Genomic DNA, 14079 nt, shown 5'->3' on the forward strand with positions numbered 1-14079 from the left:
TTGTTTTTTCTATTAAACTGAATACTTGTTTTCTGAAACCTGTATTCACGAATCAGTGGTCAGTTCCATTTCCTGCTCTGACCAGTCTGACTTCCTTTCAAAACATTATTTGAGAAACATCTTTCTCTCCATAGAGCAGTAGGATCTTAGTCTTTATTGGTTTGGTTTTGTGTGTTTTTAATCATTTTACTTCGGACAGTTCAATTTCTTTAACTGCCAGCATTACTGTGTTGAATTGCCGGTAGTCTACCAGTGTTTAATCATCATATGCAGCAAAATAGCACAGAAAGCCGGGGGGGTATATCTAACTGGTGTTGAATACTCTTTTTTGAACTTATTTTGAAAGTGAGGTATTAAGCTCTTTCAGTTCTTGCTTATATTTATATCGGTCTTAGCGTAATGGACTTCTGTGTCTTTAATCTAATAGACAAATGTACCAGTTACACAACTTTGCTGTTGGCAGTTTAAAACTTCCTATTTTCCATGTATGATCTAGGTTTTCCTGCCTTTTTTTAACATCCAGTTATTAATGTTGTAACTTCCTAGTTAGTTTAAACATTTCCTTAAGGTATTCTGGAGAAGTACAGCTGATTTTACATGTTTGGTATAGCACATGTGCAAAGGAGTTTTTGTGAGTCTGGGGTTGTTCTTGTAAGGAAGTTTATGGGCAGAGGCTGTTCCATCTGTCAGGATGCAAACACCCTGGATAAGGGGTTGTACATGGTATGTTACATGGTGTTTTAACAGAGATACCTAGAGAATTTCACCATGTGAAAGACTTGTTCGCCTTGTGATGGGGAAGAAAGAGGCTAAAGGACCGATGGACAAAGTGGTGGTGCTTGAGTGACATTAACCTCACCTGTATCATGGTTTTTGTTACTGCCCTCAAAAAGAGGCTACTGTGGACTGGATAACTTGTCACCTGATGACTGTAGGTTATTATTAAACAATACTATTTAGTAGTAATAACTTGGTAGTTTCTTTCTGTATTGCATGCTCAGTTTTTCAGGTTTTTCACTACTTTTCAATGTTCCATGATCCTTGATTGTATTCTTGGTAGGCAGCTTAGAGCATGCGGGTAAGACTCAACCAGATAGGACTCAGTGCAAATAAAAGAACTTTCTAATGTGATTCCAAATGCTTCTTGTCTACTATTCGGAGTCAGTTAAGCTTTATTAATGGAAGAGGCAAGTCCAAAATTGAGTCCATGATTGCCTTTAACTAGCTTATCATTTAGAGTTCACTTAAACAATAAATCTGCTTTTTACAGAGCTGCTTGTTAAGCTAAATACTGAAGAATTAGACTGTCTCCTGTGAGTGGTTGGCTATGTACTTATGTTGTGCAGCATTTACTCTCTGTATAGATGAATTTTCTTAGAATGTTAAAAAAAAAATAAAAAATTCTGGGGTATCATGTTTAGAGTTGTTTGTCCTGCAAAACCCTGGGAGGATTTCTTTTTGACTGCTGTAGTGATTTTAGTAGCTTTACCCTGAAGTCTTGTGCATAGTACGTATTATACAAGACTCCACAACTGAGTGGAGTGTTTCTTTATTACACTTTTTTTTTGGTATGTTAATTCTGTAGCATAATGATCTGTTATGGAGAATTCCTTTCAGAGTTATCCTCTTTGGATTTGACTGCCACCTGCTGTTGTGCTTAGTAAAGCTAAGAATACAAGGTGTAGAGGAATAAATGATGTCTTTCTCCCAACTGTTATCTTTCATATTTGTTCTCAGTGGAACTCTATATTCTTCACTATTTGATAGTGTATCTGGCCCCATCTTTCACTTAGAGTAGCTTGACTTCTTTCCCATAGGAAATGACATGATATGGTCGCCAATTTGAAATAGCCATTCTTTAAGCATTTCTTTCAAGGAGAAAATTGTATACTGCAGCCTCTTCCTCAGTAAAAGTACAGCTGACAGAAGAACGCCTGAAAAAATTGCTGTTATCACAGAATAGCTTTTTCTGGAAAAGCACCTATCACAGTGGGTGCATTCAGACCTTACTATAGGTATCTCTTGTGTGTATATGAATGCAGAACGGAGAGTACAAAACAAAATGTGCAGACAGAAGGCAAAGAGAGTTTGAAGGAGAGACGTGAATGAAAATAGTGTTCATTTGTTCTCTGCTTTAAATTGTTTGCATGGCAAAGTATTGATGTACGAGAATCACTGTTAGTAATTTAGAGTGCTATTAAAGATCAAACTATACTCAGACTAAGATTCTCCACAAAATATAAAATGGAAGCTTAAATTGACAAGAGGTTTAAGCATATTTAGAAACTCAACAGCACAATTAAAGCATCAAAACAAGTATCTCTGATGGACTTATGGTAGGGAAATAAGAGAAAATAATAAGAGCTAACTTAAAAATCCAGTTAATTTTGACATGGCAGGATCCTATACTGCCTTATTTACAGTGAGACAAGTAGGGCACATAAGCACTCGGAACCTGTCAACAACATCAACAGCCTTTCTGTCATCTGCTAAGAGGGTCATCTTGTCATAAAAAATATTGGGTTGGTCAAGCAGGACCTGCCTTTCACAAACCCATGCTGACTGGGCCTGATACCCTGGTTGTCCTGCACCTGCCACATGATGGTACTCAAGATAATTGCTCCATGACCATCCCTGACACTGAGGTCAGGCTGACCGTTTCCCCTTGGATTATGGGTGCTTCATTCTGCTCCCTCTCTTTGCCTTCCAACTCAAGAGGCTGCGTACCTGGAGAACAACTGGTCTTGCTATTAAAGACTGAGGCAAAGAAGGCATTTAGTTTCTCAGCCTTTTCCTCATCCTTTGCCACTATGTTTCCCCCCACATCCAGTAAAGGATGGAGATTATCTTCAACCATTTAATTGATGATGTATTTATAGAAACGTATTTTGTTGTCTTTTATGGCAGTAGTCAGATTAAATTTTAGTTGGGCTTTGGCCCTTCTGATTTTCTCCCTCACAACATCCTTGTAGTCTTCCTGAGTTGCCTGCCCCTTCTTCCAAAGGCCATAAACTCTCCTTTTTTTCCTGCATTCCAACCAAAGCTCTCGACTCTGTGTTCAACCAGACCAGTCTTCTGCTGGCTTGTCTTTCAGCGCACGGGGACAGCCTGCTCCTGCGGTTTTAAGATTTCCTTCATGAAGAATGTCCAGTCTTCCTCTGCTGCCTCCCAAGAGACTCTGTCAACCAGGCCTCTCAACAGGGCAGCATCTGCTCTCTGAAAGTCCAAGGCAGCAGTTCTGCTGACTGCCTTCGTTACTTCTCTGAGAATTAAAAAACTATCATTTCAGTTTTGCTCTGCCCAAGACAGCTTACAACCATCATGTCAGTTCTTCTCTGTTCACAAACAACAGGTCCAGTGGGGAGCCTTCCCTACAAGGCTCCCTCACCAGCTGTGTCAGAACAGTTATCTTCCACATGCTCCAGAAATATCTTAGACCATTTCCTCTCTGCTGTTTTCAGTAGACATCTGGTAAGTTAAAGTCCCCTATGAGTATGAGAGTTAGGGATTGTGAGACTTCTCCCAGCTGCTTATAGACTGTTTTGCTTTTGTCTTCATCCTGGGTGGGTGGTCTTTAACAGACTCCACCTTGTTGGACTTCCCCCTAAGTCTTACCCTTAAACAACCCTACTGTCACCATCATTACGCCCTAAACAGTCAAAACACTTTCTAACATACAGTGCTAGTCCACCACCTCTCATTGCTTTCCTGCCCCTTCTAAAGAGTTTATAGCCATCCATTACAGCACTCCAGTTGTCTGTCATCTCATGTCTACATGATGGCAACTCTGTCATAGTTTTACTGCTGCACAACAGCTTCCAGCTCCTCCTATTTCTTACCCATGCCGTGTACATTGGTGTAATGCACTTCAGTTGGACTGTTGATCTCACCACCTTTTTGGGGGGACAAGCCCTAAGTCTTACATGACTATTTTTAGTTGCTTCCATGTTTTCTAACACATCAAAACCCTTGTATCTTCACTGCTACATGGATCTCCATTCCCTACCTTCACAGAAGCCACAGACCAAAGGACTTTGCTAGCACTCTGTCCCTCAAACATTGGTGTGCTGCCCCCAGGTATGTCTTTAGTGAAGCTGGTTTTATCCCTTTCCCCCTTCTGATCTAGTTTAAAGTCTTTCAATGAGCCCTACTAACTACTCTGCAAAGATCCTTTTTCCTTCTTTGAGACAGTTGTGCCATATCTGCTGCCAGCAGGCCTGGTGTCCTGTAAACCAATACATATCCAAACCCCAAAATTCTGTTGACAACATCATGGTTCGTGTTGGAAGGGACCTTTAAAGATAATCTAGGCAACCCCCTGCCTCGTCAGGAACATCTTTCACTAGTCCAGGTTGTTTAAAGTCCCATCCCACATAACCTTGAATATTTCCAGTGATGGGGCACTTACGGGTTCCCTGGGCAACCTGTTTCAGTGTCTCTCCATGCTCACTGAAATGTTCCTTGTGTCTCATCTAAACCCTTCCATCTTTCCTGTCACTACAAGCCTTGGTAAAAGTTTCTGTTTCTCTCTCCCTGGAGCCTTCTCTTCTCCAGGCTGAACAACCCCAATTCTCTGAGCCTTTCTCCATGGAGTGTTGCAGCCTTCTCACCATTGGCCCTTCTCTGGATGCACTCACTCATACTAGGGAAGGCTGAGGGATCTGGGCCTGTTCAGCCTTGAGAAGAGAAAACTAAGAGGGGACTTCACCAATGTCTGTAAGTATTTGAAAGGGAGGGTGTCAAGAGAGTGGAGCCAGGCTTTTCTCGATGGTGCCAAGCAATAGGACAAGAGGCAACAGGCAGAAACATACACAGGAAGTTCCACATGAATATGAGGAAGAACTTCTTTGCTGTGCAGGTGACCAAGCACTGGAACAGATTGCCCAGAGAAGTTGTGGAGTCTCCTTCCATGGAGATATTCAAGAACTGTCTGGACACAATCCTGTCACATGCGTTCAAGGATGACGCTGCTTGAGCAGGGAGGTTGGATCCGAGGACCCACTGTGGTGCCTTCCTGCCTTCCCCATCCTGTAATTCTGTGATTTTGTATCCAGACAAAGTTATTATAATTGAAAAATAATTTTTTAGACTTCATAGTATTTAATACTGTTTTTTTATTTTTCGTGCATGTCTAATGAGAGTTGAACTATATGAACTTCAGTTAGTTATGTTTTACTTTGATTACTACAGTTAGTAAGGCTGATAGGTGTAGGTAACTGACTGAACTACTCTCTTCTCAAAAGATTGTAAAATAACTTGGTTTTTTACTGGGTTTCTAAAGGTTAGAACATTTGTTGGAAACTTTTAGTTTCTATTAGCTTGTGAGGGGATGGATAGCATCAATGTCCTGATCCATAATAGCACTGATGGATTATTTTTGTGTATAATTTTATAATCTCCTCACCAAACAGTTCCATATGCAGGTATATGCAGACAAAGACAAAACTGACCATTATATTGAAGTAACAACTGGCTAATCATTGGCAATGTTCTGTGGGGTGGAAATAAATGCCATGTGAAATGTGTAGCACACTGACCCCAGTGTTTGTTGATTTGGATTTATATAGAGATGGATGTGCACAGAAATTCTCTGTGTAAGGTGATGCTGAAAGGTGGAGATTTTTGGCTGGTAGCTAAAGCAATTAAGAATTTTTTTTAATTTGCAAGCATCAACATGTTTCATCTTTGCATCTGTATGACAGTGGATCAAAAACTTGGTAATGGCTTTGAGCAAACTGAAAACTGTAACCATTGCCTAATAGATCCCTGCATTGGATCAAGCAACTTTATGTTTTCCTTTTTATTTTAAAAACCATTTTCTGAGTTTTCCTTCAATAAAACTAGTACTGCGAATGAAAAACAGTAGGTGCCCATAAGATGAGAAATAGTAAAGGTGGATGATGTTTATAAAATTTAACATGTTCACTTCATTTTTCAATATTTTTTACATGTACTTTATAGTAAAATACAAATCCTCTTCGATTGCACAGTTGGCCTGTGTTAATTAATGGAAATAGTGAGTACACATAGAATGATACCATGAGTGGCATAAGGGTAGAATTTATGCATTGTTGTGGAGCTGCAACACTGAATGAGGCACAGCTTATATGGGATTAATAAGTGAAATAACACTGGAAATTAAAAGAGACCTCAAACCCAGAAAAACAAATATATTAAAAAGGAAGGTATGGGATTATCCATACCGTTACTAGTACTTGTTACGTAAACTCTTCATTTTGTAATTTCTCTCTATTGGATAGCTGTTTTATTTTGAAGATGTAGAAAATACCTACAGAAATTAAAAACTGGAATGCTGTTTCTTTAAGGTGCGACTTCACATGGAAATTACTCTGTGCTACTGCTTATTGTTAATATGAGCTGCAGTTCAAAGGAACATATAATGCTCATTTAATAAGTTCTACCATCTTTTTTTTTGGCATCTTAAAATGCATTCATGTTTAACAGATTCTCAACATACCACTTGAAATAGCAATATTTGGATACCAGCTGAAAAAAATAGGTGGAATACCTTATAAGGGAGGATCAGGCATCATTCTTTTGTTTAACAACTTGCTTCAACAGATTTTATTTTTGGGGGTACATTTGTGTCGGAACTTTTTTTAAATTTTCATATGCTCAACAGATTCTGAAGGAAGTGGTCATGGGAGTGAAGATGCATCAAAGGACAGTGGTGAAGGTTCCTGTACTGAATCAGAAGAAAATATCTTGGAGGAAGAACCAGCAGAAGAGAAAGTAGAAGAGCAACAGCCAAAAAGCTCCACTGAAGAAGAGGTGCCAACAGCAGAGAAAGAGGTAATTAAAACTGAAAAGAAAGAGCAAGAAGATGAAGAAGAAAAGCCAAAAAAGAAGAAAGAGAAAGAGAAAGCAGCTGAACCTGATGCTGTAGCTGATGAGCAAACAAATGAACCAAAAAAATGGAATTTGCGCAGGAACCGACCTCTGCTGGATTTTGTATCGATGGAAGAACTAAATGATATGGATGACTATGATAGCGAAGATGACAATGACTGGCGGCCTACTGCTGAGAAAAAAAAAGGAAAAAATGCTCTGCGAAAAGAAGGGAGTGATGGAGATAATGAGGATGATGAAGATGATGGGAGTGGAAGTGATGAGGATGACAATGATGAGGAAGGTAATGAAGAAGATAATAGCAGCACGGCTAGTGATGGAGGATCCAAGAAGAAGAAGAGTAAAGTTCTTAACAGGAATAATGCAGATGATGAGGAATTGACAAATGATAGCCTGGCTCTTTCACAAAGCAAGAGTAATGAGGTAGTGCAACCAACTTTCTATAATATATCTCTTGACAAATGGAAACTACTCCCCAGTAGCTATTCTGTTAATTTGAAAAGTTAAACTGATTGGCTGGAGTTGTGTTTACAACACAATAATAAGTGAATAAGTGAAGAAACAAAATTATGCTAAATAGGCACTGCGTATGAAATAACCTTGCTTGGACCATTTGGCTAGCATAATGCCACTAAAGTCAATAGAGAGACTTCTCTTGGCTTTAGGGAGGTTGGATTAGTGCTAAAATAAAATAGGAGGTCCGGTATGCAAACCAACATGTATTAGCAAGACTTCTAGTTCTGTTTGAGTGTAAATGCTGCATATCTCTAATGTTCTAAAAGTTAAAGGCATCTGTGACATAATCATAAAATAGATAAAAGATATGTTATTCTTTATCCTAGCCCTTTTATGACAGACATCAAAGTCTGAACACTAAGTTCACTAATAGAAGAATTTTAAGTAAAGAAATATGCACACTGGGTTTAAAATCAAATAGAATAATTATGATAATTTATGTTGGGTTTGCTTATAATAGTCACAAATGAACTAATTTCTTACCATACTAAAAAGCATTTGGGAACTATGATTATTATATCAAATATTTTCTGATTGCAGAATGTGAAAAATATATGTAAGTGTTTAATAAAGCAACCTTTTTTTCCCTATGCACAATTAGTGTTGCTTTGAAGGTTGTGCCTGTGGAAAAAATTAAGATATCAGGTTGTCAGTATGGCTGACTTCATGTCCTGCAGTAGCAAAATTTTGAACAAAGTTAAAAGAATTGCTGTACTCTTTTTCAGGATTCAATTTTCAGGAAAGAATTGTAATGTCAACATAACATTTGAGAAGTAATAGGGATATGGCATTATTTAGAGTTCTGCTGTTCCCTTAAAACTTTATTTACATTTGTAAAATTATGGGGAACTGCACAATATTTAAAAGAATCAGCTGTGTCCATTTCAGATACTTTGGTATGTATTGTATATATATGATAGTGAATGAGCTGTGCTATTTTAATTACTGGTAATAATTGGGATTGAAAAAAAAAGCATAATTCTTGTTAGGGTTTTTTTCTTTATTAACTTTTTATGTGAGCATATTCTTTCATTGTTGAGCCCTGTGATTCTGGTATTGTTACCTGCATTCTCTTGGCTCAGGAGCTGAAAGTGCTCTACTGATGATTAGAACTTGAAACAGAGATAGGCAGTTTTATTTCAGAGTTGTTTCCCATATCAGAATCGAGCTGTGAGTTATGTGTTCTTAAGTATGGCTGTAATTTCCATTGATTTGAAAAATTAGGCCTGTTTCAGAAGCCCAGAGCTGTCTCTGATGTATGTTCTGTGAAGCTTCTTAGTATTCATGGACATGAGGTTCTTTCTTGCTTTTAGATTTAGGACAGTGATCAGAAGATAAAATCAAAATTTGCACATTTGAAGTTCAAATTATACTTTTGTAACCGATATTTTATCTTTATTGCATGTAAAAGAAAGTACTGTACTGTTTATGAGTAGGACTTGAACAGGAAATCTTGCAACAGTGAGTATCTGTAGACTGAATTATAGACTTTTTTAGATTTCTGTGATACTCAACTGTATTGTAACAGTATACTCTCCACTGCTACAATATTTTAAAATAGTAAAAAAAAAAAATTTTTTAAAAAATCTTGTCTAGCAGACAAATCTAGCAAAATCTGATTACACTGCAGAAGCTGAGTTCTTAGAAAACCAGATATTTGAACGCATAATTAATTTATGATAGAATGTTCAGATAATTAACTCTAAACATGTCGTAGTCCATTTTCCCTTCTTACTTTCCTTTACTCACTTTTGGAGGGTGGATGTGGGGGAGGGTGTTGGGGATAGGTTGGTTCTTGTTTCTGTGTGATTTTTATTTTTTTACATTTTATGAAAATATGTTGAGGTCTGCATTGATGCCAAAAATCCAGTACGAAGAACTGCTCAGAGACTTTGGATCTTTTGAGCAGCAAGGTATTTATTACAATGCTGGGAGCAAGTGTGGTTTGCACCACAGAAAGCTTGCTCGGAGGTATCACACAAAATCAGGGGTTTTATACAATTTTCATGTGTGATTCTTATACATATTCATATGATCGCAACACCTGTCTATACTTTTAATGATAGACATAGTATAGGCGGAGCTCAGGTGGAGTTTAGGGCAGTGCTTTTCTTGGCCCCCAATTTCGGTGGGGGTTCTGGCCTTCAGCCCGGGTTTTGGGGTCTTCTCATCTTCATCGGTCTGACCTCTCTACCTTTTCATTGTTCTCGGCCCGCGCACTGAAGCTTGGAGAAAGCCTTGCCTCCAGGCCTATTTCTCCTATTCAAATGTCTACCTTATCCTAATTTATTACCTCTAGGCCAATTGTATACTGCTTCTAGCATTCTTCTAAATTTTGGTCCAGTGGGCAGAACAGAACGAGTCTTGGTAGCTGAGGCAGAGTAGATGTTAGGGGGCCTGAGTTAACTTAGGGCTGACTCTTGTTTCAGCGTATACAATATTTTAACGTGTGCTGTAATTAAATACAATGTGGTTTTCTATTGTATTATGCACAGAATAAAAACTTGGCTTTCTTTCCTGCGATCAGGCATTGTTAGTAGATAAATGGTGCTTTTCTGTTTTTATAGTTACTACCACTTTATAGGATTCTCCTATTCTCAGTGAGGTGGTCATTGTATTTTTAATTTTTTTTTTCCCTTTAAAGTTAGGAGTCTATGGGCATATAGTTTGAAATGCTCACTTTCTTCATTAACACCGCAAAAATGGGAATTACATAGTGATTCATTACATAGTGAAATCATTTCTCTCACCTCAGTAGGGAGCAGGACTAGTTCAGGAGTTGGCAGCAGTTCCTATCTCTATGTAGATGTTCCCTTGTTTTAGACAGGTATGGTCTTTCAGGTGCTTATATGGACTAAAAGCAGGGGAGAGCAGCATACTTTCCAGATCACTCCTTCTCTGTGTCTGGATAGAAAAACAAGTTACTCAGCTGTTTTGTTTGACCTGTTGACTGTGTTCACGTAAGGTAAACCATAATGGATGGGGATCCTATCATTAGATCAAAAATTTGATGTCCTTTCATCATTGCTTGTTTGTTGGGGTTTTTTTGTCCGTGTTTGCATATGTTCTCACTGCCTAGACAGCTAGTTTTATTTCAGTGTCGTTTTTGCAATGCAATCCTGTGTATTCAATCTAAAGTAACAGTTTTGTTTTACTGCTTTTTTTTAATTACCAAACCTTGGGCTTCCATAATAGTAGAGATTGCAAATTTCCTTTTAAACTTCTCTTAGCAAAGCCAAATAACGGTTGAAGTCGAACGTACTCTCAGAATAAGTTATATCTGTAGAGTTGTGAGATACATCAGGGAAACCTGTGCTATTGCATAATTAATCTGCCATTTGCCTATCTGTAATGTGAATGGTAAGCTAAACAAGGGTATTTTGAGTAATGGTGGGCCACAGTAATGTCCCAGTTCATTCCTTTCCTTGAAATGCTTTGTTCTAAAAGGAGGGTGTTTGAACTCTGTAGTGGAGAATCTTTTATTTTTCATGGTTAGCTGCCTTCCTGTAAGCAACATAACTTCTTGAATGTTCTTTTCTACTTCTAGATGGTTTCTTAGGCATGGTATTGGTGCTGTATTTTATGTCATTAATGGGAGGTTAGAATTAGAAAATGATGTTTGTGATGGCATCTTTCACTTTTTTTTTTTTTTGTGTTGATGCCACAGAAGTTTTGGAGTATTTTCACATCTTTGATATTTTGAATGGATACCATTTAGGCTTGAACTCTCAGCCTCTGATTTGAAACTATTTATTGCTATTTCTTTGTACTGCACGGAGGCCATGAAACTGCAGAAGATACAGTGGCTGTATCTCACAATGAAAATAGTGAGAGTCTTAGAGAGTGTTTATTAAGAAAATTAAATTTACATACAGCTTTATTTGGTTTGTGAAGCACTCATCTGTGTTTCCTTAGAAAAATTCTCTGTTAAAACCCACATTCTATATAAGATCTGTAGTTCATGTTGCAGGTTGTCAGAAAAGGGGAATGTGCTTGTTCTGCAAATCCTTACTCCTGTATATAGTCAGAACAACGTAAGTTGTTGTAGTTTTAATAAATCATGAAGTTTTGCATGGAGCCATATAAATTTGCATCACAACAAAATCATACTGAGTTGATAATTTGTTATATTATATGTAAGTGAAAACTTGGCAGGCTTGTATTTAAAATTTTAACAAAATGAAGCAACTTTTCTGAATATTGGAACATTTGAAGGTCACCTGTGGCCATTTTTTTTATTTTTATTTTTGCTTTTAAATGGTTTCTTACGTATCCCTTGTTGTAGAACATAAATGGTTTGCATACATGTTTCTTTCTGAGGAAGTAACTCTTCTCTGGCCTTTGAATCTTAGCAGAACTATAACTTTATAGGTTTATCGACATCCATCCATCCATCCCAGTTCTTGTATTCGTGGGTGAAGTGTTTGAATGTTTTGACAACAGAGAAACTTATAGCCTTGTGAAAATAATTTTCCATCTTTTTTTGATTCTTGTTCAAAAACTGGGCAAATAACGGATCTTCTCTTTGCTTTAAATAAAATCGAAGTTCCTGGTGTAATCCATATGTGTCTTCATTTTTCAATATTAGGACTCATTGATCCTTGAGAAGTCTCAAAATTGGAGTTCCCAGAAAATGGACCATATTTTGATTTGTTGCGTTTGTCTTGGAGATAACAGTGAAGATGCTGATGAAATAATCCAGTGTGACAACTGTGGAATAACAGTGCATGAAGGTAATACAACCCTTCATTCTCATTGCAGGAGGAAAGCATATGCTTTGCCTTTAATAAAATTTTTACTTGGTTTCTTCAAAATAAATGAAACTTTTCAACTCTGGGGGGGTAATTTTTTGTAACACTACATGGATCATTTTTAGTGGTGTAACACCAATCTTCTACTTCAGCAAAGCAAATATAAACACCTGTGGTCTGCAGATACTGATACAATGAATCAGTGTGCAGATGTTGGAGCTATACTGTACATTGTATTTTCAGGGCTTTAGGATGTTCTGTTCATGTATTTTTGTCTTAGCTATTTGAGTATATGAAATTGATTGCGTAACTGGGATATAAGATCATAAGAATAGGAGGCTTTATAAAAGGAAAGGTTATTTCAGCTGTGTTTTTGCTGTGCCAAAAAGAGAGATGGGGAAGAGGAAAGGAATTGTCCATGGCATTGCATTACAAGTGAAAACAGCTAGTCTTGAACTTCCTCATAATTTTCACTGACAATTTGAAACAATTTTGATGTTAGAACATATTCAAGTAATTGTTTCGCTAATTCCTTCAAAATCTAGACTGTATGTGTGTAATGAATGTAGGAGATCTGGTTTTAAAGAAACACTTCAGGAATAATAATTTAGGTGAATATATGGAATTTTAACAGCCTTACACGGAAGATGAGGCTGTATTGTGTCCTGTTGCTCTTTCTCTTGAGGTTGGAAGATAGGGTAGATACTGACATAGAGAGGCACACCTTTTTTGTTAAAAAAGAAAAGCTGTTTTTTTCTCCATTAATAAATTTGGGCTTTTTTCCTGATATCCTGTACCATTTTAGAACTTCGCTTTTGTTTTCTAAGGTTTCCCAAGAAAATGAGGTAGGCTACTTCAATTCTTGAAATTAAAAGAAGGTAGGCTTTCATTTATGTGACCCCCTTAATTTAGAATTTTTTGAGCTGTTTAGCATGCCTTTCCAGCTAGGAAGTGGTTTTATTACTCCTTTATTCCCCTTTGGTTTTCTCATACTCGACTGAAAATTGTTTCAAAATAGTATACTTTATGGCCTGGGATGTAGTTCGGTTCTTTGCTTGACATCAGTTTGAAAACTGAGGATGGAATTTCTTCCTCAGGTTCGGGTGCCTTGTATTAAGTGTCCATGTGTACTCTTAACCCCTAAACCTGTTGTGGACTTTTGAAGAGCTAATCCTTGCTGTCAGTGGAGCTTAGAGAGCAGTTTAGTTGACCTAATTTATGATGAGCTGACTCACACTCCAGGTGCCTTTTGAGGGTGTTAATCAGATCTTATTGCCTACCACAAGTGTTAGGCTCCTAAATTTGGGTTTCTTGATATTCTTGCATAATTCCTTCCTCTGTGTCCATGATGCTTTTTGGAAAGTAATGTGCGGAATATATTTGATTTGAGATGCAGTAAGTGACTAAAAGTTAGTTTTATAGAATCTCAATAGATTACTGCCCCCCCACCACCCCGGCACAGTCTAATAATAACTCACAAGGAAAAAAACTTGTAACTGTCTTTTGCTGATGGTTATAAATGCCTACTATTCAAGAGGAATACACTAGAATCCCAAAAAGATCACTTTCTCATTTTGTTTAGTTTACTAAACCTGTGTCCTTAGAAGAAGTAAGATTATAGCTGGCTTTCATGTACAGAAAAATAGTTCCATAGGTCAGAAGTCACTTGAATTTCAGTCATTCGAAATGTCTTTAAAAGTAATTGCTGCTATTCTTCATTTTACTGTGTTACAAGCAAAGATTCCCTATAGTCCCAGGGATACAAAGAGTACAATATGTAGGTTTCTTTTGTTATTATTGCAGTAAAATAAATTAGATTAATTGAGAAGATTTAGTTTGCTAGTTTGTTCTGATAAGTTCTACAGTCTGTACCAGCTAATTGACTATAGATGTTGGTTAATTTTTCACACTTATGGTTGATTGTTTAGCTCTTTGCAATTGA

At 37.4% G+C, this 14079-nt stretch overlaps 1 protein-coding gene across 4 annotated transcripts in view; it reads left to right on the top strand.

The window, feature by feature from the left end:
* The window catches only part of PHF14 (PHD finger protein 14), a 160841-nt gene that overhangs the window by 6091 nt on the left and 140671 nt on the right, over positions 1-14079 (top strand). For all 4 annotated transcript variants that reach the window (XM_027639169.1, XM_027639167.1, XM_027639170.1 and 1 more), the window contains exons 3-4: positions 6644-7293; positions 11975-12119. In XM_027639169.1, the coding sequence (XP_027494970.1) occupies positions 6644-7293; positions 11975-12119 (795 nt within the window). The remainder of the gene's footprint in view (positions 1-6643; positions 7294-11974; positions 12120-14079) is intronic.

The sequence above is a fragment of the Corapipo altera genome, unplaced genomic scaffold, assembly GCF_003945725.1.
Source record: "Corapipo altera isolate COAL_440 unplaced genomic scaffold, ASM394572v1 44, whole genome shotgun sequence".
NCBI classification, from domain to species: Eukaryota; Metazoa; Chordata; class Aves; order Passeriformes; family Pipridae; genus Corapipo; species Corapipo altera.